The 22,424-nt window shown below is 41.1% G+C and overlaps 1 protein-coding gene across 1 annotated transcript; it reads right to left on the bottom strand.

The window, feature by feature from the left end:
• Positions 1-6,739: 6,739 nt before the first annotated feature.
• On the bottom strand, positions 6,740-8,894 carry LOC110530655 (C-C motif chemokine 2). The gene is made up of 3 exons (XM_021613872.2): positions 8,434-8,894; positions 8,109-8,223; positions 6,740-7,899 (listed from the first exon to the last, which is right to left on the bottom strand). The coding sequence occupies exons 1-3, from the start codon at positions 8,645-8,647 to the stop codon at positions 7,653-7,655; spliced, it is 576 nt and encodes a 191-aa protein (XP_021469547.1). The 5' UTR covers positions 8,648-8,894; the 3' UTR covers positions 6,740-7,652.
• Positions 8,895-22,424: the final 13,530 nt, after the last annotated feature.

Below are 22,424 nucleotides of genomic sequence, written 5' to 3'. Positions count from 1 at the left end.
CAACGCTGTGTACTACCTTGTTCACAGAATAGCGCAAACTGGCCCTAACCAGAATAGAAAGAGGAGTGGGAGGCCCCGGTGCACAACTGAGGAAGAGGACAAGTACATTAGAGTGTCAAGCTTGAGAAACAGATGCCTCACAAGACCTCAACTGGCAGCTTCATTAAATAGTACTCGCAAAACACCAGTCTCAACGTCAACAGTGAAGAGGCAACTCTGGGATGCTGGCCTTCTAGGCAATTCCTTTGTCCAGTGTCTGTGTTCTTTTGCCCATCTTAATCTTTTATTTTTGTTGCCCAGTCTGAGATATGGCTTTTTCTTTGCAACTCTGCCTAGAAAGCCAGCATCCCAGATGCTTGGATTAGCTAACACAACGTGCCATTGGAACACAGGAGTGATGGTTGCTGATAATGGGCCTCTGTACGCCTATGTAGATATTCCATAAAAAATCTGCTGTTTCCAGCTACAATAGTCATTTACAACAATAACAATGTCTACACTGTATTCCTGATCAATTTGAGGTTATTTTAATGGACAATTTTTTTTGCTTTTCTTTCAATAACAAGGACATTTCTGAGTAACGCCAAACTTTTGAAGGGTAGTGTCCATACAGACATACATACACATACCATTATACACACATATATATACATAAACAATCATACATATACACATATATACATATATACATATATACACAGACACTTGTTTTTAGAATATACCTTCATTATTCCCCGTAAACCCTTCCACCCTTCCCCCAATAGGAGTAAACTAATAAACAATAACACTTAGGCTTCTAACTTCAGTTTTTACATATTATATACATTTTACAGACACAATCTATTTTACAATAGTTATATTTTCTTTGCTTTTAGTCCTGGCTTTCTTCTATTTTTGATTCTAGCATGTATTAACTCAGGGGTGTGAACACTTATGTAAATGTTACTTCTGTATTTTCTTTTTAATACATTAGCAAAAAAATCTAAAAACAAGTTTTCACTATGTCATTATCGGGTATTGTGTGTAGATGGGTGAGAATTTAAAAAAAATATGATCCATTTTGAATTCAGGCTGTAACGCAACAAACATTTGAATAAGTCAAGAGTATGAATAATTTCTTAAGGCACTGTATCTACTCGTTTGTTCTCAGGAAAACAAAACAAATACATAGAAATACATACTTTTTTTGTGCCAAACACGATATGCAAGATCAAGACAGCCTGACACAATAAAACTTTTTCTGTCAGAAGCATTTTTCATGAATAATTAACTAGGCCTACAGTCTTAGAAGAAAAGGTGCTGTATAGAACATAAAGGGGTATTCGGCTGTCTCCAAAGGATAACCCTTTGACAAACTCTTCTTGGTTTTTGCTTCCAGGTAGAACCGTTTTGGGTTCCATGTAGAACCCTCTGTGGAAAGGGTTCTACCTGGAACCGAAAAAAAGTTCTACCTGGAAGCAAAAACGGTTTTACCTGGAACCAAAAAGGGTTCTCCTAAGGGGACAGCCAAAGAACCCATTTGGAACAATTATTTCTAAAAGTGTAACTGGGCATATGATGGAAGATGGCTAATACATTAAGCAATGATAATAACACAGGGCACGTGAGAGAATGTGTGTAGCTGTGGTTTCAGCCACAGATCTCTGTCTTAAATGTAGATAGAGCCTAGCTGATGTGACACAGGAAATGTTTGCTTCCTTTCAAACTTGTTCTCTGCTTTCTTAATAACCACTGAGGTGCTTATAGTTTGTTTTCTTTTTATTGCTGCCTCTGTCTCTGTTGATGATCCCTCGGTCTTGACCTTTCTTTTTATTGCTGCCTCTGTCTCTGTTGATGATCCCTCGGTCTTGACCTTTCTTTTTATTGCTGCCTCTGTCTCTGTTGATGATCCCTCGGTCTTGACCTTTCTTTTTATTGCTGCCTCTGTCTCTGTTGATGATCCCTCGGTCTTGACCTTTCTTTTTATTGCTGCCTCTGTCTCTGTTGATGATCCCTCGGTCTTGACCTTTCTTTTTATTGCTGCCTCTGTCTCTGTTGATGATCCCTCGATCTTGACCTTTCTTTTTAGTGCTGCCTCTGTCTCTGTTGATGATCCCTCGATCTTGACCTTTCTTTTTATTGCTGCCTCTGTCTCTGTTGATGATCCCTCGGTCTTGACCTTTCTTTTTATTGCTGCCTCTGTCTCTGTTGATGATCCCTCCGTCTTGACCTTTCTTTTTATTGCTGCCTCTGTCTCTGTTGATGATCCCTCCGTCTTGACCTTTCTTTTTATTGCTGCCTCTGTCTCTGTTGATGATCCCTCGGTCTTGACCTTTCTTTTTATTGCTGCCTCTGTCTCTGTTGATGATCCCTCGGTCTTGACCTTTCTTTTTATTGCTGCCTCTGTCTCTGTTGATGATCCCTCGGTCTTGACCTTTCTTTTTATTGTTGCCTCTGTTGATGATCCCTCGGTCTTGACCTTTCTTTTTATTGCTGCCTCTGTCTCTGTTGATGATCCCTCGGTCTTGACCTTTCTTTTTATTGTTGCCTCTGTTGATGATCCCTCGGTCTTGACCTTTCTTTTTATTGCTGCCTCTGTCTCTGTTGATGATCCCTCCGTCTTGACCTTTCTTTTTATTGCTGCCTCTGTCTCTGTTGATGATCCCTCGGTCTTGACCTTTCTTTTTATTGCTGCCTCTGTCTCTGTTTATGATCCCTCGGTCTTGACCTTTCTTTTTATTGCTGCCTCTGTCTCTGTTGATGATCCCTCCGTCTTGACCTTTCTTTTTATTGCTGCCTCTGTCTCTGTTGATGATCCCTCGGTCTTGACCTTTCTTTTTATTGCTGCCTCTGTCTCTGTTGATGATCCCTCGGTCTTGACCTTTCTTTTTTATTGCTGCCTCTGTCTCTGTTGATGATCCCTCGGTCTTGACCTTTCTTTTTATTGCTGTCTCTGTCTCTGTTGATGATCCCTCCGTCTTGACCTTTCTTTTTATTGTTGTCTCTGTCTCTGTTGATGATCCCTCGGTCTTGACCTTTCTTTTTATTGTTGTCTCTGTCTCTGTTGATGATCCCTCCGTCTTGACCTTTCTTTTTATTGTTGTCTCTGTCTCTGTCTCTGTTGATGATCCCTCGGTCTTGACCTTTCTTTTTATTGTCGTCTCTGTCTCTGTTGATGATCCCTCCGTCTTGACCTTTCTTTTTATTGTTGTCTCTGTTGATGATCCCTCGGTCTTGACCTTTCTTTTTATTGCTGCCTCTGTCTCTGTTGATGATCCCTCGGTCTTGACCTTTCTTTTTATTGCTGCCTCTGTCTCTGTTGATGATCCCTCGGTCTTGACCTTTCTTTTTATTGCTGCCTCTGTCTCTGTTGATGATCCCTCGGTCTTGACCTTTCTTTTTATTGCTGCCTCTGTCTCTGTTGATGATCCCTCGGTCTTGACCTTTCTTTTTATTGCTGCCTCTGTCTCTGTTGATGATCCCTCGGTCTTGACCTTTCTTTTTAGTGCTGCCTCTGTCTCTGTTGATGATCCCTCGGTCATGACCTTTCTTTTTATTGCTGCCTCTGTCTCTGTTGATGATCCCTCGGTCTTGACCTTTCTTTGGTCTCTGTACCCTTTGAAAGTCCCCCCTACTTACTGGTGCAAGTCCCATACAGTTCTGTAATTAATGGGCTACTAGCTTATATCACAACATTCATGAAAATGTGGTCATTTAAGATATATCTAAAACGGGACTTGCATGCAGGACTTTCATATGGTATAAGAAAATAAGAGGATGTCAAATGAAATGGTATTACATGTTATTGGTCACATACACATGGTTAGCAGATATTAATGTAAGTATAGGGAAATGCTTGTGCTTCTAGTTCCAACAATGCAGTAATATCTAACAAGTAATATCTAACAATTCCCCACAACTACCTATTACACACAAATCTAACAAGTAATCTAACAATTCCCCACCAACTACCTAGTACACACAAATCTAAAGGGATGAATGAAAATATGTACATATAAATATATGGATGAGCGATGGCCGAGCGGCATAGGCAAGGTGCAATAGATTATATAAATACAGTATATACATGTGATATGAGTGAAATTAAGATATTTAAACATTATTAAAGTGTCATTATTTAAAGTGGCATTGTTTAAAGTGACTAGTGATCCATTTATTAAAGTGTCCAGTGATTGGGTCTCAGTGAAGGCAGCAGCCTCTCTGAGTTAGTGATGTCTATTTAACAGTCTGATGGCCTTGAGATAGAAGCTGTTTTTCAATTCCTCAGTCCCAGCTTTGATGGACCTGTACTGAGCTCTCCTTCTGGATGATAGCGGTGTGAACAGGCAGTGGCTCGGGTGGTTGTTGTCCTTGATCATCTTTTTGGCCTTCCTGTGATAACGGGTGTTGTAGGTGTCATGGAGGGCAGGTAGTTTGCCCCCGGTGATGCTGTATGCAGACCGCACCACCTTCTGGAAAGCCTTGGGGTTGTGGGTGGACCAGTTGCCGTACCAGGCGGTGATACAGCTCGACAGGATGCTCTTGATTGTGCATCTGTAAAAGTTTTGGGTGACAGGCCAAATTTTTTCTACGCCCAGGATCTTAAAACTTTCCACCTTCTTCACTGCTATCCCTTCGATGTGGATAGGGGGTGGGTGCACCCTCTGCTGTTTCCTGAAGTCCACGATCATCTCCTTCGTTTTGTTGACATTGAGTGAGAGGTTGTTTTCCGGACACCACACTCCGAGTGCCCTCACCACCTGTCTTCACCACAGTAGTTGATACATTTAATGGGAGCATCTGATTCTGACACTGTGGTGGGGAAAGGAACATTAGTAGGCCTATCCCGTTGTGACTGACAGACCACAGAGAACTTCTACATTGCTTCCTACTGAACCACACGCACACACACACACCCTCACTCACACAAACACGTGTGACACAAATTCCAAGTTTAACACACTGATAAAAAGATCCCGGAGTTCCTGGATTCCAATAAGAATTACACATCACTTTGTAAGCCATTATAATATGACTTGCAGGCTTGATGTGGCCTGTAAACCAGGAGTTTCAGACCACTGAATTAGGTTGTAAGTAGGCCCTCAAAGAAAGGCCTTATGATGTATGTAATGTATAGTTTCAAGTTGCAATGTTTATTTGCCACATGTACAGGATGCAAAAGGTATAAAACAGTACAGAAGAATTCTAACATAAAGAAAATATGCAAATAAGGTAGAATAAATGCTAAAGTTGAATTGTATGTTCACTAAACCGAAAATTTGAAGTTGAGTGAACATACAATTGAACTTGAGAATGTATGTTGGTTCAGCTATATGCTCAAATGTTGAGCAAACTCTTAATCCTATTGCAGCTGGTTGCCTTATAATTGTACGTTGAATCAACATACTGTATTGTGTGGTACAGTGGTACAGTACAGTGTATTCAGAACCCTTGACTTTTTCCACATTTTGTTACATTACAGCCTTATTCTAAAATTAAACATATATATCCTCCTCAATCTACACACAACACATTTTTTGAATTTTTTGCAAATGTTTTACATAAGTATTCAGAGCCTTAGCTATGAGCTCAGGTATATCCTGTTTCCACTGACACCCTTGTGATGTTTCTACAACTTCATTGGAGTCCACCTGTGGTAAATTCAGTTGACTGGAAATAATTTGGAAAAGCACACAGCTGTCGATATAAGGTCCAACAGTTGTCAGAGCAAAAAACAAGCCATGAATTCGAAGGAATTGTCTGTAGAGCTCCGAGACAGGATTGTGTCGAGGCACAGATCTGGAGAAGGGTACCAAAACATGTCTGCAGCATTGAAGGATATCAAGAACACAGTGGCCTCAATTATTCCTAAATGGAAGAAGTTCGTAACCACCAACACTCTTCCTAGAGCTGGTCGCCTGGCCAAACTGACCAATCGGGGGAAAAGGGCCTTGGTCAGGGAGGTGACCAAGAGTACAATGGTCACTCTGATAGAGCTCATACCCAAGAAGACTAGAGGCTGTAATCGCTGCCAAAGGTGTTTCAACAAAATACTGAGAAAAGGGTCTGAATACTTTTGTAAATTTAGTTATTTTTGATTTTTATTTTATGTATTTGCTAGCATTTCTAAATAGCTGTTTTTGCTTTGTCATTATGGGGTATTGTGTGTATATTGATAAGGGGGCAATAAACATTTTAATCAATTTTAGAATAAGGCTGTAATGTAACAAAATGTGGAAAAAGTCAAGTGGTGTGAATACTTTCCGAATGCACTGTACATTTCACTATGTTGTGTGACTTACACACAACTATACACATAATAGTATTCATACTGCACATAGTGATGTGACTTGTAATGGGGGTGTTAGTGGCTGTTCAGAGGGGAGGGGAAAACCTGCTGTGGCATGTAAGAACATCCACTATACCTCAAACAGTCATATTAACTCCACAAAGGCCAATCACCCAAAACCCCCACGGTTAACAGAGATAGACCTATAACTTTCTCTCCTCCCACATGTAGTAACCTATTTACAGATACGTGTTAGTAAGTACACCACATGCTAACCGATTGCTCCACTGGAGCTCCAACCACGTGTAAGTGTTCATGGTGATTTGGTGGAAACAGCATGCAGACTATAATTATGTTAAATCCCCCATAGCTTTCCCTCTGCCACCCACTGACCAATTGTAGATTTTTTCTGAACTGATGAGCAAGTACTTGAGAAACTTGTCTTGTTTCATATTCTGTTTAATGTTCAGATTCAGGGTAAGGTTAAAGTTCAAGTTATGGGTTAAAAGCATTTGCGTAACATTTGCATCTATCCTTCTGTCCTTTGTAGCATGGCCAGATGTGATGTCTATTGAACTTATGGGTCTTGTGGGTCATCAGTGAGACAAGCAAAGTGACTAATATACCTACAGCAGTCACATGCAGTTGCCAGCAGAAAATGTCACCTTCTGCTTTAATTTACTATTAAACTCAATGAATCAATAGAACTGGTTGTATTTACTTCGCTTTAATTTCACTAAGAGTTTTAAAGGACATCACATGATATTGTACAGTGCACATCCATTACTAATGTCTGGCAACCATCTGGGTGATGTTTGACAGCCGTTTTGCACAAGAACCATCACCAGATGGACAACAAATCAACCCTTACAAGGAAACATTATACATTATTTAGGCATACTGGCAAATAGTCAGCAAATTTAAGTGAATTTGGAAGTGAATAGAAGTGAATTGAATTGATGAATTGATAAATATGTTAAGATACTCGGTAACACTTCATTTAGATAGTCCATCTGTAGATGTTTTATCATCAACATTTCAAATGGCTATTTACTAACCTTAACACTTATTCTAACCCTAAACTTAACCCTTACCTTAACCCTTACCTTAATTATAAACCTAACCATTACCCTAACCGTCACCTTAGCAAGCACTTGCTTATCAAAAGATTGTTTGTTGATAGTATGTCCATCTTAAACATCTACAGATGGACTACCCAAATAAATTGTGACCAGCTATTCATTAAAGTGACATAAATATTGTACATTGTAAAAAAAAATATAAAAAAAAAAACAGTGTTATAAGCACAGCATTTTGAGAATGTTCAAATATTCAAAGTCAATAGTCTAATTTACTATGAGGTAACTGGAACATTCTATGTTCTTCATTGTCTTGTGGTAAGAGTCGTTGGCCATTGAGATGCAATTTTGGGGTTGTGAGCTGAAAATGTTGTTTTGTGAGGGTTGTATTTTGCTGGTTGTGTGGCGGTGGTCGTAGTAGTAGTAGTTGATGTGATGTGATGTTTTTTCAGTGTGTGAGGCTTGTTCTTATTGTCCAGGTACTGCATGGTTTTCTTTGCCCAGGGGTTGGAAGGGTCAGAGCAGATTCGTATGCCTTTCACTGTGACAAACCTGGGGGGGGGGAGAATGGTCACAACAGAGACACACAATCAGGACTTTAACACTTTCTTTGTACTCGGTGCACCTGTATGTAATGCATATGAACGCATCATAGTGTCTTCTATCCCCGGCAGTGCATTTATAAAATGTTCACTGCTTGACTTGATTGAAACATTCACAGCAGCTCAAATAAACACCTATGAGAGGTTATAAGTACTTACGTCACTGCCTTGATGTTACACATGGCTGTGTCTTGTATGTAGTAGCGCTTGATCAGGTCACGACGCACCATAGTGCCTTTCATCTCTATACAGCACGGAGTTACTGCTCCACTGGCTAGAAGCGAGAGAAGAGTTTCATCATCATCATCATCATAATCCTCCATTTACATTGTAGTTAAAACGCATTATTTTCAAGCATTTTAACATAATCATCGCCATTATCATCAATTTGAATCAGAAATTTACTTCATATGCTAAAACAAACAGCATCTTAAGTGAAATCTAACACGATATAATACAATGCATGATAAGAGAATACACGCACCATGAGAAGAAGAGGTGGACATCAGTAGAGTTGTGCTGAAGAGGAGCAAGAGAGAGAGGAGGCCCATCATTCTGTCTGAATCGCTCACTCTGAGAGTTTGCAGATGTGTGACTTTCACCAGAACTGCAGCTCTTTTTAAGCCCACCAACACCACACACTCATACACAGAGAGAGACATGCCATACACAAATACTTTCCTACACTCAGACAGCATCAAAATCTGGTTTCCTCCCACAGACCCCCCAACTGTCTCCCCCCACTCTCACTCTCTCTCATCACTGATGACAGGACAGATTTCCATTCCTGTAGCAATAGATTTGTAGTTATACTGAGAGACTGGTTTAATGCATGTGCAGAAGGAAAAACAGAGAGTAGTGCTGTTTTGGTAAGAAATGACATGACAAAATACATGACTGTGTCTTAGTATTGGTGTTGGTAAGAGGGTTGAATGAAAGCCCCATGTACTATAGCATTTGAGGCTCAGCACAAGGTAAGGTGAGAACACAATTTTCAGAGGTGTCACACACCCAAATGGAAAATTGGGTTTGAGTGGGACGTTAAACAATTCACACCCCAACCCTGACAAACTGAAAAGATTAAGGGAGATTTAATAGTGTACAGTAGTGGTGTTAGTTTCTACAGCGGCAGATGACAAAAACTGAAACTTCACTCACTGTGTGGGTGTCAGTGACTTACCACAACCGTAAAACAAGATGTTAGAAGTTGCCATTTACCTTTTCTCTTCATATCACCAGTTTGCAGCAGTGAAAATACATGTAATCAACTCATATACACCCAAATACAGTATGCTACAATTGTAGGATCTTAATTTGAGCACTTTTGTTTCAGAGACTTTTTGCTGCACGGCAGGAAATGAAAACTTGTAGTGTATTCAACGTTTTAAAACTTCTTCAGGTTAAGGTCCTTTTTTCGGAATTTCCGACTGACTGACGTGCCCTAGGTAAACTGCCTGTTACACGGGCCCAGAAGCTAGGATATGCATATAATTGATACCATTGGATAGAAAACACTGACGTTTGTAGAAATGTTAAAATAATGTATGAGACTATAACACAATAGATATGGTAGGAGAAAATACAAAGAAAAACCAACCCAAATTGTTTTTTTTTGAGACCCCATGCTCTTCCGATGAAACGTATAGGGTCATATCCAAATCCTGCTCCCAGATTGCAATACCTACGGCTTCCACTCGATGTCAACAGTCTTTGTTCAAAGTTTCAGGCTTGTTTCTTCCCAAACAAGGAAACATTTTGAGTTTTAGTACTGTAAGTCAGAGTTGGAAATCAGTCTGTGCGTGCGCGATGAAGAGGACGCACACATGCTAATTTTGCTTTCATATTGAACATACTTCTTTCCGTATGAAATATTATAGTTTAATTACATTTTAGGTTACCTGAGGATTGATTAGAAAAATATTTTGACTTGTTTTAACAAAGTTTAGCGGTAGCTTTTTGGATTCCTTTCTCTGCATGTTGAACGAGTGGATTACACAAATCAATGGCGCCAACTAAACTGACTTTTTGGAATATAAAAAAGGATTTTATCTAACAAAACGACCCTACATGTTGTAGCTGGGACCCTTTGGATTGCAAATCAGAGGAAGATTTTCAAAAAGTAAGTGAATTTGAATCGCTATTTGTAATTTTATGACGCCTGTGCCGGTGGAAAAACATGTTGATATGGGACGCAGTCCACAACCAATCACATGGCATGCTTTCGCTGTAATGCCTATTGTAAATCGGACAATGCAGTTAGATGAAGAAGAGTTTAAGCTTTTAAGTACGTTATAGTTTAATATCCATAAGTTTATGATTATTTATTTGAATTGCGCGCCCTCCAATTTCACCGGGAGTTGTCGACAGGTGTCCGGCTGGCGGGGCGCCTAGCCCCAAGAAGTGTTTTAAAATCCTTTTAAAAATGTCTAACTTGTTTTGCCATAACAAAACATTTAATAATTTTAATCCACATAATAATTAACATCTCCTTTTGCTGCAGGATTGTTTTCCGGCTGTAGCAAACTGGCTCAAATGAAGAAAGTATATCTGTACTGTTACAATATAAACCGTTTACCAATAGCTAATTTATTATTTCATAATGGTTTATCAAATCAAAGTGTGTTTGTCACATGTGCCGAATACAAGAGGTGTAGACCTTACAGTGAAATGCTTACTTACAAGCAGTTGTAAGAAAATGCACCCCAAAAGTAAGAGATAAGAATAACAAATGATTACAGAGCAGCAGTAAATAACAATAGCGGGGCTATATACTGGGGGTACCGGTAGAGAGTCAATGTGTGTGGGCACCAGTGTCGAGGTAATTGAGGTAATATGTAAATGTAGGTAGAGTTATTAAAGTGACTGTGCATAGATAATAACAGAGAGAGGCAGCAGTATTCTTTGGGGGGGGGGGGGGGGTCTTATGGCTTGGGGGTAGAAGATATTTAGAAGCCTCTTGGACCTAGACTTGGTGCTCCGGTACCGCTTGCCATGCGGTAGCAGATAGAACAATCTATGGCTGGTGTCTGATAATTTTTAGGGCCTTCATCTGACACGGCCTGGTATAGCGGTCCTGGATGGCAGGAAGCTTGGCCCCGATGATGTACTGGGCCTTACGCACTACTAGTGCCTTGCGGTCGGAGGCCGAGCAGTTGCCATAACAGGCAGTGATGCAACCAGCCAGGATGTTCTCGATGATGCAGCTGTAAAACCTTTTGAGGATCTGAGGGGAAATAGGTTTTGTCATGCTCTCTTTATGACTGTGTTGATGTGGTTGTTGGTGATGTAGACGCCAAGGAAGTTGAAGCTCTCAACCTGCTCCACTACAGCCCCATCGATGAGAATGGGGGTTTGCTCACTCCTCCTTTTCCTGTAGTCCACAATCATCTCCTTTGTCTTGGTCACATTGAGGGACAGGTTGTTGTCCTTGCGCCACACAGTCAGGTCTCTGACCTCCTCCCTATAGACTGTCTCATCATTGTTGGTGATAAGGCCTACTGTTGTGTCATCAGCAAACTTAATGATGGTGTTGGAGACGTGCCTTTGCCGTGCAGTCATGAGTGAACAGGGAGTAAAGGAGGGGACTGAGCACACACGGCTTAGGAGCCCCCGTGTTGAGGATCAGTTTGGTGGATGTGTTGTTACCTACCATTACCACCGGGGAGCGGCCCGTCAGGAAGTCCAGGATCCAGATGCAGAGGGAGGGGTTTAGTCCCAGGGTCCTTAGCTTAGTGATGAGCTTTGAGGGCACTATGGTGTTGAACGCTGAGCTGTAGTCAATGAATAGCATTCTCACATAGGTGTTCCTTTTGTCCGGGTGTGTAAGGGCAGTGTGGACTGCAATAGAGATTGAATCATCTGTGGATATGTTGGAGTGGTATGTAAATTGGAGTGGGTCTAGGGTTTCTGGGATAATGGTGTTGATGTAAGCCATGACCAGCCTTTCAAAGCATTTCATGACTACAGATGTGAGTTCTGCGGGTCGGTAGTCATTTAGGCAGGTTACCTTAGTGTTCTTGGGCACAGGGACTATGGTGGTCTGCTTGAAACATTTTGGTATTACGAGGTTGAAAATGTCAGTGAAGACACTTGCCAGTTGGTCAGTGAATGGTCGGAGTACACGTCCTGACAATTTGTCTGGCCCTGAGGCCTTGTGAATGTTGACCTGTTTAAGGTCTTACTCACATCGGCTGCGGAGAGTGTGATCACAGTCGTCCAGAACAGTTGATGCTCTCATGCATGTTTCAGTGTTAATTGCCTCAAAGCGAGCATAGAAGTTATTTCGCTCGTCTGGTAGGCTCGTGTCACGTGGGCAGCTCTCGGCTGTGATTCCCTTTGTAGTCTGTAATAGTTTGTAGGCCTTGCCACTTCCCACGAGCCTCTTTAGTACCATTCGATCTTAGTCCTGTATAGATGCTTTGCCTGTTTGATGGTTCGTCAAAGGGCAAAGCGGGATTTATTATAAGCTTCCGGGATAGAGGCTCGCTCCTTGAAAGTGGCAGCTCTACCCTTTATCTCAGTGTGAATGTTGCCTGTAATGAGTAATCTATAAGCAGACCTTAAAGTTATGTTAGCAATATGTTGAGTTTGATTACGTTCCAAGCTGTTCTGCAAGGGCTTTGATAAAAAATCTCCCCCACAGATTCTGTCTGGCCATACAGATACTATGATGATAGGTCAACTGATGATGTTATGCACCACACTTTTAGAAAAAAAGGTGCTATCTAGAAGCTGAAATGCTTCTTCGGCTGTCCCCATAGGGGAAAACTTTGAAGAACCCTTTGAAGTTCCATGTAGAATGCTTTTGGTTCCAGGTAGAACCCTTTTGGGTGCTATGTAGAACCCTTTCCACAGAGGGTTACACCTGGAACCAAATAGGGACCTACCTGGAACCAAAAAGGTTTCTCCTATGGGGACAGCCGAAGAACCTTTTTGGAACCCTTTTTTCTAAGAGTGCAAGGTGGCCAGGAAACTTTGAAAGTAAACTGACAGTGATAACTCTGGTCATAATATATATGAAAAATAAGATTATTACTAACCAGATGAATCATTGGTTATTATTAGATATGTGTTTTGTGTTGCTGTGGGTTCTGAGGTAGGTTTTTATCTAACAAGTGATGTAGCTACTCATCTTGTCAGCTCAAGTTATTTAGACCTCTCTGCGTGCACACACACAAACACATAAAGGATGGTGCTGCAGTGATACATTTTGTGTGTGTTTTTAAACTGATCCTAACGTCTTTTGTACATAATGTATCCTCCATCATTTCATATGACCAAAAAGCAGTTTCTGGACATCAGAACAGTGATCAATAACATTGATTTGGATGACAACTTCTACTTCAACGAGTCGACAGCTCTGTACATTCTGCTAACTCCGTACCAGGCCTTAATCCATGGGATTTGAAGGAGGAAGAAACAGCACAAGCGAGACGGATAAGCCGGCAACCTGACGAAACTACACTGGTGAGCAAGTAAACCACCTTTACCTTACGTTCTATTTGCGAATCACTAGACAATAAACTGGACGAGCACTGTTTGAGACTATACAATCGAAGGGACCAGAATAACTGTAATATTCTATGTTTCTGGCTGAATAAGGACATGGACAATATAAAATGTACAGTTTTTTCCATGCATAGTCAAGATCGGTCAGCAGCCTTGGGTAAGAAGGGGTAGGGGTGTGTCTCTTTATTAACAACAGCTGATGCGCAATCTCTAATGTTAAGGAAGTCTCCATTTTTTTCTTGTCTAAGTTAGAATACCTCATGATAAGATGCAGAACATACTATTAAGGAAAGAGTTTTCATCTATACTTTTCATAGCTGTCTATTTACCCTCATAAACTGATGCTGGCACTAAGACTGCAATCAGTGAGCTATATAGGGCCAAAAGCAAAACGCAGAAAATGCACATCCTGAAGCGACGCTTCTTGTGGCCAGTGATTTTAATGCGGTGAAACAGAAATCTGTTTTACCTCATTTTTACTAGCATGTCACCTGTGCAACTAGATGCAACAAAACTCTAGATCAGCTTTACTCCACATACAGAAAAATACATGGCTCTCCCTCACGCTCCCTTTGGCAAATCTGACCATAACTCGATCCTCTTGATTCCTGCTGACAAGCAAAAACTCAAACAGGAAGTACCAGTGACACGCTCAATACAGAAGTGGTCAGATGAAATGGATCCTAAGCCATGGTACGATTTCGCTAGCACATTAAATAACACTGTGGGGTTTACCACATCAGTCACGTGCTTCATTAATAAGTGCATCAATAACATCGTACCAACAGTGACCGTACGCACATTTCCCAACCCGAAGCCATGGTTTACAGGGAACATCCGCACTCAGCTAAAGGTTAGAGCTGCCGCTTTCAAGGAGTGGGAAACTAATCCGGACGCTTAAAAGGATTCCCGCTACAACTCCGACGAGCAATCAAAGAGGCAAAATGTCAAAACAGGACTAAGATTGAATCCTACTATGCCGGCTCTAAAGCTCATTGGCTGTGGCAAGGCTTGCAAGATATCACAGATTACAAAGGGACACTCAGCTGCAAGCTGCCCAGGGACGCCAGCCCAACAGGCAAAACTGAACCATGCATGAGAGCACGAGCTGTTCTGAACGTCTGTGTGATCTTGCTCTCCGTAGCCTTTAAAGTAAGACCTTTAAACAGGTTAACATTCACAAGGCCACAGGACGAGACGGATTACTCAGAGCATGCCATAACTAGATGGCAAGTGTCTTCACTGACATTTTTAAACTCTCCCTGACCTATTCTGTAATACCTACAGTGGGGCAAAAAAAGTATTTAGTCAGGCACCAATTGTGCAAGTTCTCCCACTTAAAAATATGAGAGAGGCCTGTAATTTTCATCATAGGTACACTTCAACTATAACAGACAAAATGAGGAAAAAAAATCCAGAAAATCACATTGTAGGATTTCTTATGAATTTATTTGCAAATTATGGTGGAAAATAAGTATTTGGTCAATAACAAAAGTTTATCTCAATACTTTGTTATATACCCTTTGTTGGCAATGACAGAGGTCAAACGTTTACTGTAAGTCTTCACAAGGTTTTCACACACTGTTGCTGGTATTTTGGCCCATGCAGATCTCCTCTAGAGCAGTGATGTTTTGGGGCTGTTGCTGGGCAACACGGACTTTCAACTCCCTCCAAAAATGTTCTATGGGGTTGAGATCTGGAGACTGGCTAGGCCACTCCAGGACCTTGAAATGCTTCTTACGAAGCCACTCCGTTGCCCGGGCGGTGTGTTTGGGATCATTGTCATGCTGAAAGACCCCATTTATTCTTCCCTTTACACGGATCAGTCGTCCGGGTCCCTTTGCAGAAAAACAGCCCGAAAGCATGATGTTTCCACCCCCATGCTTCACAGTAGGTATGGTGTTCTTTGGATGCAACTCAGCATTCTTTGTCCTCCAAACACGACGAGTTGAGTTTTTACCAAAAAGTTATATTTTGGTTTCATCTGACCATATGACATTCTCCCAATCTTCTTCTGGATCATCCAAATGCTCTCTAGCAAACTTCAGACGGGCCTGGACATGTACTGGCTTAAGCAGGGGGACACGTCTGGCACTGCAGGATTTGAGTCCCTGGCAGCGTAGTGTGTTACTGATGGTAGGCTTTGTTACTTTGGTCCCAGCTCTCTGCAGGTCATTCACTAGGTACCCCCGTGTGGTTCTGGGATTTTTGCTCACCGTTCTTGTGATCATTTTGACCCCACGGGGTGAGATCTTGCGTGGAGCCCCAGATCGAGGGAGATTATCAGTGGTATTGTATGTCTTCCATTTCCTAATAATTGCTCCCACAGTTGATTTCTTCAAACCAAGTTGCTTACCTATTGCAGATTCAGTCTTCCCAGCCTGGTGCAGGTCTACAATTTTGTTTCTGGTGTCCTACTATGACAGCTCTTTGGTCTTGGCCATAGTGGAGTTTGGAGTGTGACTGTTTGAGGTTGTGGACAGGTGTCTTTTATACTGATAACAAGTTCAAACAGGTGCCATTAATACAGATAACGAGTGGAGAAGTTACAGGTCTGTGAGAGCCAGAAATCTTGCTTGTTTGTAGATGACAAAATACTTATTTTCCACCATAATTTGCGAATAAATTCATAAAAAAATCCTACAATGTGATTTTCTGGAGAAAAAAAAATCTAATTTTCTCTGTCATAGTTGAAGTGTACCTATGATGTAAATTACAGGCCTCTCTCATATTTTTAAGTGGGAGAACTTGCACAATCGGTGGCTGACTAAATACTTATTTTTTTTATATCAACAAAGAGGTTACCAACTCCATATTAATGTCCATGATTTGGAATGAGATGTTCGACGAGCAGGTGTCCACATACTTTTGGTCATGTAGTGTATCTACCTCAATTATCTCGTGCCCCTGCACGTCAAGTCAGTACTGGTACCTCATGTACAGTATATAGCCAAGTAATCATTACCCATTTTGTATTTATTATTGTTATTATTTTTCTATAATTTTGGGAAGGGCTAGTAAGTAAGCATTTTACACACACACACACACACACACACACACACACACACACACACACAAACACAAACACAAACACAGTGTTCAACCAACACTGGTGTGGTCGTGATGTGTCTGTGGTCACATGTTCTTAGGCCAGGCCCCAGGTGTGACTCTGTAAGAACAGAAGACGCATGCGTTAGTGGAAGAGACAAGCTAGTCCTTTCCTTTACAAGAAAGGCAGTGGTGGGAGTATTGGTGATCGTTGTTGGTCAACTCAGTCATTCCATAATTTTTTGCATAAAATAAGTACCAACACATTTAAAGAAGTAGGTACAGAAAGATATGTAAACAGCATTCACACTTTTGATTGAGTATCCTATTCGCACTATAAATGCAAACAAGGCAGACCATGTAGATACATACAGTGTAGGCATGTATGCATGCATCTGTGTAGAACAGAAATAAAGGATGAGAAAAAGGGAGAGTGAAAGAGAGAGAAAGAGAGCGAGAGAAAGAGAAAGAAATAGAATGCGAGAAAGAAAGAAAAATAGAGTAAGAAAGCGAGAGAAAAAGAAAGAAATAGAATGCGAGAAAGAAAGAAAAATAGAGAGTAAGAAAGCGAGAGCGAGAGAAAGAGAGCGAAAGCACGCCAGTGAGAACGTGAGTGAAAGAGAGCAAGAGAGATCAGAGGACAGAGGTGTAGACTCACCACAAACATGTAGGCCCAGGTGAGTTCAGCTTGTTCCTACAGTCAGTGTTTGATCAAAGAAAAACTGCATGTTGCCCACACACACACACACACACACACACAGGCTTCTGTTCCAAGGCTGGTGGTTGCACTCTGGCTGAGAGACACCGAGAGTATAGCCTCGGGGCTAGTCTATGTTAATGTGCCTCCAGGCTACATTAGCTAAGTCAGATTTAACATATTACATGTGCAGAACATCTCAACTGCAATGGAATTATCGCTGGCCGTCTTGCATCATATAACAGTCTTTGTAACTGTATCTCCCTGTCTGTTCTAATTCTGTCTGTCTGGGGATTCCTATGGTGGCATAGACATTAGGACACTGTGTGCATAACTTCCCCTCTATCTTTCTTGTCCTTCCCCCTCTCTATTTTTGTTGTTGTTATAAAATGTTTATTTCATTTACATTGAAAAGGGGTACAAAGAAAACAACTGAAACTGTCCACATGTGAACAAGCAGTATAACCCTTCCTGAAAAATGGAGGAGGAATAATGTTTTGTTTTTAATGGTTCGGATTTAATGGTTCGGATTAGGCCTCTTAGTTACGGTGAAGGGAAATCTTAATGCTACAGAATACAATGACATTCTAGACAATTCTGTGCTTCCAACTTTGTGGCAACAGTTTGTTTCAGCATGACAATGCCCCCATGCACAAAGCGAGGTCCATACAGAAATGGTTTGTTGAGCTCAGTGTGAAAGAACTTGATTGGCCTGCACAGAGCCCTGACCTCAACTCCATCCAACACCTTTGGGCTGAATTGCAATGCTGACTGCAAACCAGAACACATTGTAAATAATAATTTGTTCTTAACTGGCTTGCCTAGTTAAATAAATAAAATACAAATAAATACATAAAAATATATACTGCTTACACCGACAAGTTATATTTATATGATTTAGCTCATTCATTATTCATAATTAATTAATTAATGTTTGGTTAATGACTGACCAATACCTCATAAGGCTTCTTCTCGCCAAGCTGAGACCTTGAAACTGAGATATCCCTTTCCATTCTCCCCCCAAAATTATGGGCGTACTGCCAAATTGCAGATACTTATAGTGAGGATTCCTCTCAGGCACGTTCAGTCAGTCACATGCATGAACACAGAAATTGGTTATTAGAAAAGCACAAATGATCATGTGTTTGTATGTGGCTTCTATGAAAAGGATCAGGATTGTTGTTACGCCCTGACCATAGAAAGCCCTCGGGGGTCGCGCTCCATGGCCAGAGCCTTCCTCTGTGCCGGTGCCCAGTCCGGGCACGGCGTTCAGCCCAGCTCAATGTCTGGATCCGCAGTCTGAGCGGGTGCTACGTCCTGCACCCCAACCCTCCCCATCTAGTTTCTGGTTTTGCGGTCGGAGTCTGCACCTTTGGGGGGGGTACTGTCACGCCCTGACAGAGGGGGTTCTCTATGGTGTAATAGGTCAGGGCATGACTAGAGGGGTTTCTAGGTATTATATTTCTATGTTGGTGTGTGTATGGTTCCCAATTGGAGGCAGCTGATAATCGTTGCCTCTAATTGGGGATCATACTTAGTGTGTCCTTTTTCCCACCTGCGATGTGGGATATTGTTTTGTTTTAGTGCCAATGTGCACCACGTATTTCACAATTGTTATATCTGTGTTGTTTTGGAAGTTTCATTAAAATGTGGAACTCTACTCACGCTGTGCCTTGGTCCAATTATTCATACGACTGTCGTTACAAGTGTATTCATTTCGCCAATTCGGTTGAAAAACATTTCTTCAACGGAAGCAAACGGAACAAAACTCCTTAAAGCGCAGGTCAAGAAGAGTTTAGAAAATATTTAACAAATTTACTAAATTAATAATAAAAAGTAACCCAATAAAATAACAATGCTATATACAGGGGGTATCGGTACTTAGTCAATGTGCGGGTGTACAGGTTAGTCAAGGTAATTTGTACATGTAGGTAGGGGTGAAGTGACTATGCATAGATAAACAGTGAATATCAGCAGAGTACAAAACAAATGCAGAGGGGTGTCAATGTAAATAGTCCGGTGGCCATTTGATTAATTGTTCAGCAGTCTTATGGCTTGGGGGTAGAAGCTGTTAAGGAGCCTTTTGGTCCTATACTTGGCTCTCCGGTACCGCTTGCCATGCGATAGCAGAGAGAACAGTCTATGGCTTAGGTGAGTCTCTGACAATTTTTGGTGACTTTCCTCTGACACCAAGTCAGGTCCTGGATGGCTGGAAGCTTGGTCCCAGTGATGTACTGGGCCTTACGCATTACCTTCTGTAGCGCCTTGTGGTCAGATGCCGAGCTGTTGCCATACCAAGCAGTGATGCAACCCGTCAGGATGCTCTCGATGGCGCAGCTGTAGAACTCGAGGATGTCTCTCTATGTCCCCTGAAGGGGAAAAGGTGTTGTCATGCCCTCTTCACGACTGTCTTGGTGTGTTTGGACCATGATAGTTTGTTGGTGATGTGTTAAAACTAGTCAGATTTTATAGCTATGCAGGAATCCCTTGCTGATTTAACAAACTTAATATGGCCAAAACTAAATAGATGTTGCTTTTAAACTCTTGTAGGAATGATTCAGATGAACGACATGTTCACTTATTAGATGGTTCTCTAATGGAACGTGTTCTCACATATAAATACTTAGGCATTTGTTTTTACATGGATAATATGTTGAAAAAATATACAGTTGAGTTGGTTAAGAAGCTAAGATTTTAAGTTGGCTTTTTCTATAGAAACAGATTGTGGCTTTCTCTAAGCAGTAGGAAGCAGGTTCAGTCAACCTTTTATCTGTTCCTTATAATGGTGATATTATTTATCAAAGTGCAGCTGCTACTACTCTTAACACTTCGGATGCCATAGAGCCCATCATTTTGTTACAGTTGACAGTTTTGATAATCACTGCATCCTGTATAAAAAGGTTGTCTGGACTTCACTAAAGACCCATAGATATTTACATTACTCCCTTATTGATTTCAATGCCCTACTTCATAAACTTCCATCTTATCTAATTTTGCTGTTGAAGTATAGACACCAGAGTGGCCTAACCCGTTCACAGGATTGGTTCCTAGGGTCTCCACCAAGCTAGGTAAGTCTGCTTTTAATTTTAATGCACCATATTAATGGGACTAAATTAATTTAATCTTGATGTTCTGGTGCCGCTCGGGCACTTTAAGGTTTTGATTGGTAAATTATTTGTGGAGGAATGTAACTGTTTTCTTGGTGATTTGTGAGGTTATTTATTTGTGCTTTATTTGTGCTTACCATGACCATGTTTTTGTATTTTAATATATAAAAGTATGTGGACACCCCTTCAAATTAGGGCTATTTCAGCCACACCTGTTGCTGACAGGTGTATAAAATCGAGCACACAGCCGTGCAATCTCCGTGCAATCTCCATAACAAAACATTGGCAGTAGAATGGCCTTACAGTGAATTTCAACGTGGCACCGTCATAAGATGCCACCTTTCCAACAGTCAGTTCGTAAAATGTATGCCCTGCTAAAGTTGCCCCGGTCAAATGTAAGTGATTTTATTGTGAAGTGGAAACGTCTAAGAGCAACAACGGCTCAGCTGCAAAGTGGTAGGCCAAACAAGTTCAGAGCATGGCACTGCTGAAGCGAGTACAAATCGTCTGTCCTCGGTTGCAACACTCACCACCGTAGTCTACCTAAATACATATTCTTCAGGTTCTCCACGGCTGAGGCAATCTGACTGTGTTGCAGGATGCAACCCAGCATATTTCACGGCCTTCAGGTTTTCAATGGTGTTGATGCTTTGCCTCCAGTCATTGCTGACTTCTGCCAGGGAGTTGTGGATGTTCTTCACATCCCCCAGGGCATTGTGGAGCTGATGGAGGCCTAATGGACCCCATCTAACTGGGATTGGATTGCTGCCTGGAGAGTGGAGACAGACAATTGTAAATGGTTTAGATAGGGCTTTACATTAATCCAAGGCCAGTGCAGATTCATAGAATACAGCCAATGTCAGAGCTAAACAAATTATTTTCTACCTTCAGTCATGCTTCCACTAAAACTCCATAGCAAGCTATTCTGTATGGATCCATACAGAATATAGCTAGCTAGTTAGCTTAAAAATAGCTTGCAAAATAACTTGACTTAGCTAATCGACTTTGTTAGCTAGTATCTGACAATGTTAGAGTTATAAACACTTAATAACAATGACTTGGACAATAGCTTCCAATAACACATTACAAAGAAGAAAAAAGTTTGCTACCTAGCCATAAAATAAACACATTTAAACATACTAGCCATGACAGCTAACAGTTGGGGTTTGTTGGACATTGCACATTCGGTCTCAGCGGTAACCTGGTAATGTACGTTGTGATTGACCGGTGGTTGCGCCAGACAACATGGACCATGTGAGCTGTCACCAACCAACCAGTGCAGAGTATGCTGGTGTACTGAAAGCCTCATCTGATTGGTTAGAAGAAAGAGGTCCCACCTTCCAGAGCTCCTGCTTTCTCTCTCGCTCTCTTTGCTTGCAAATCACTTTTCACATCTACAAATCTTTTTGTCATGGTAGGGTGTTAAAGTACAACCGAAGTCTTAGCACACGAAATTGACATGCGCAGGTGTACAGATGCAATTATTGCTTGGAAATGTTAAGTTAACAGTTTACGAATGCAATTACATCTACAAATGAGTTTTTTTTTCATGTTCACAACTAACCAGTTACAGGTTTGAGAATGTGTTTACAACTACAAATATAATTATAAGCTCAAATCATTATAAACTTCATAAATCTCACATCAAGTTCCATTTTTATATATACCAACTTTTGTGTAAAAACTGGCGCATGCATGTTTTGGAGTAAATTTCTGATGTACACAATGTTTAAAAATGAGGCTCCTGAATGCAGAACCTTTACCCTCACACCTTAGTGTAGGTTATTTAGTCAATCATGTCCCTTAGTTTTATGCTACTTGTCATTTTGTCTATACAATATCTCGCACAACTAGCTACATTTATTTGCACTACTTTACACATTTATTTTGGGATTCCACCCCTGTAAACATAATTTGCATGATGACGTGGAAGTACCAGCACATTTGTTTCCACATTTCCTCTCCTCACCACCTCTCCTCAATTACCTTGAACCTTTTTCAAAAGGATCCAAGGAGAGGATGGAGGAGAGGACGAGAGGAGTCAAGCAAAACCAATTGAGAATCTGCCAAGGAAATATAAGTAAGATTCACCCATAGAGAATGAGACAGTACTCT

This window comes from Oncorhynchus mykiss, chromosome 8, assembly GCF_013265735.2.
Source record: "Oncorhynchus mykiss isolate Arlee chromosome 8, USDA_OmykA_1.1, whole genome shotgun sequence".
NCBI lineage: Eukaryota > Metazoa > Chordata > Actinopteri > Salmoniformes > Salmonidae > Oncorhynchus > Oncorhynchus mykiss.
The sequence above is the reverse complement of the archived record's forward strand: the minus strand, read 5'-3'. Positions and strand labels throughout refer to the sequence as shown.

What these genes read in the sequence shown, in the direction of transcription:
- LOC110530655 (XM_021613872.2), bottom strand. Translation starts at nt 8,647, where the DNA reads ATGCTGTCTGAGTGTAGGAAAGTATTTGTGTATGGCATGTCTCTCTCT. An exon ending in GTCCACCTCTTCTTCTCATG is followed by an intron (nt 8,224 to 8,433) that starts GTGCGTGTATTC and finishes TCTCGCTTCTAG; the next exon opens with CCAGTGGAGCAGTAACTCCG. An exon ending in TGTAACATCAAGGCAGTGAC is followed by an intron (nt 7,900 to 8,108) that starts GTAAGTACTTAT and finishes CCCCCCCCCCAG; the next exon opens with GTTTGTCACAGTGAAAGGCA.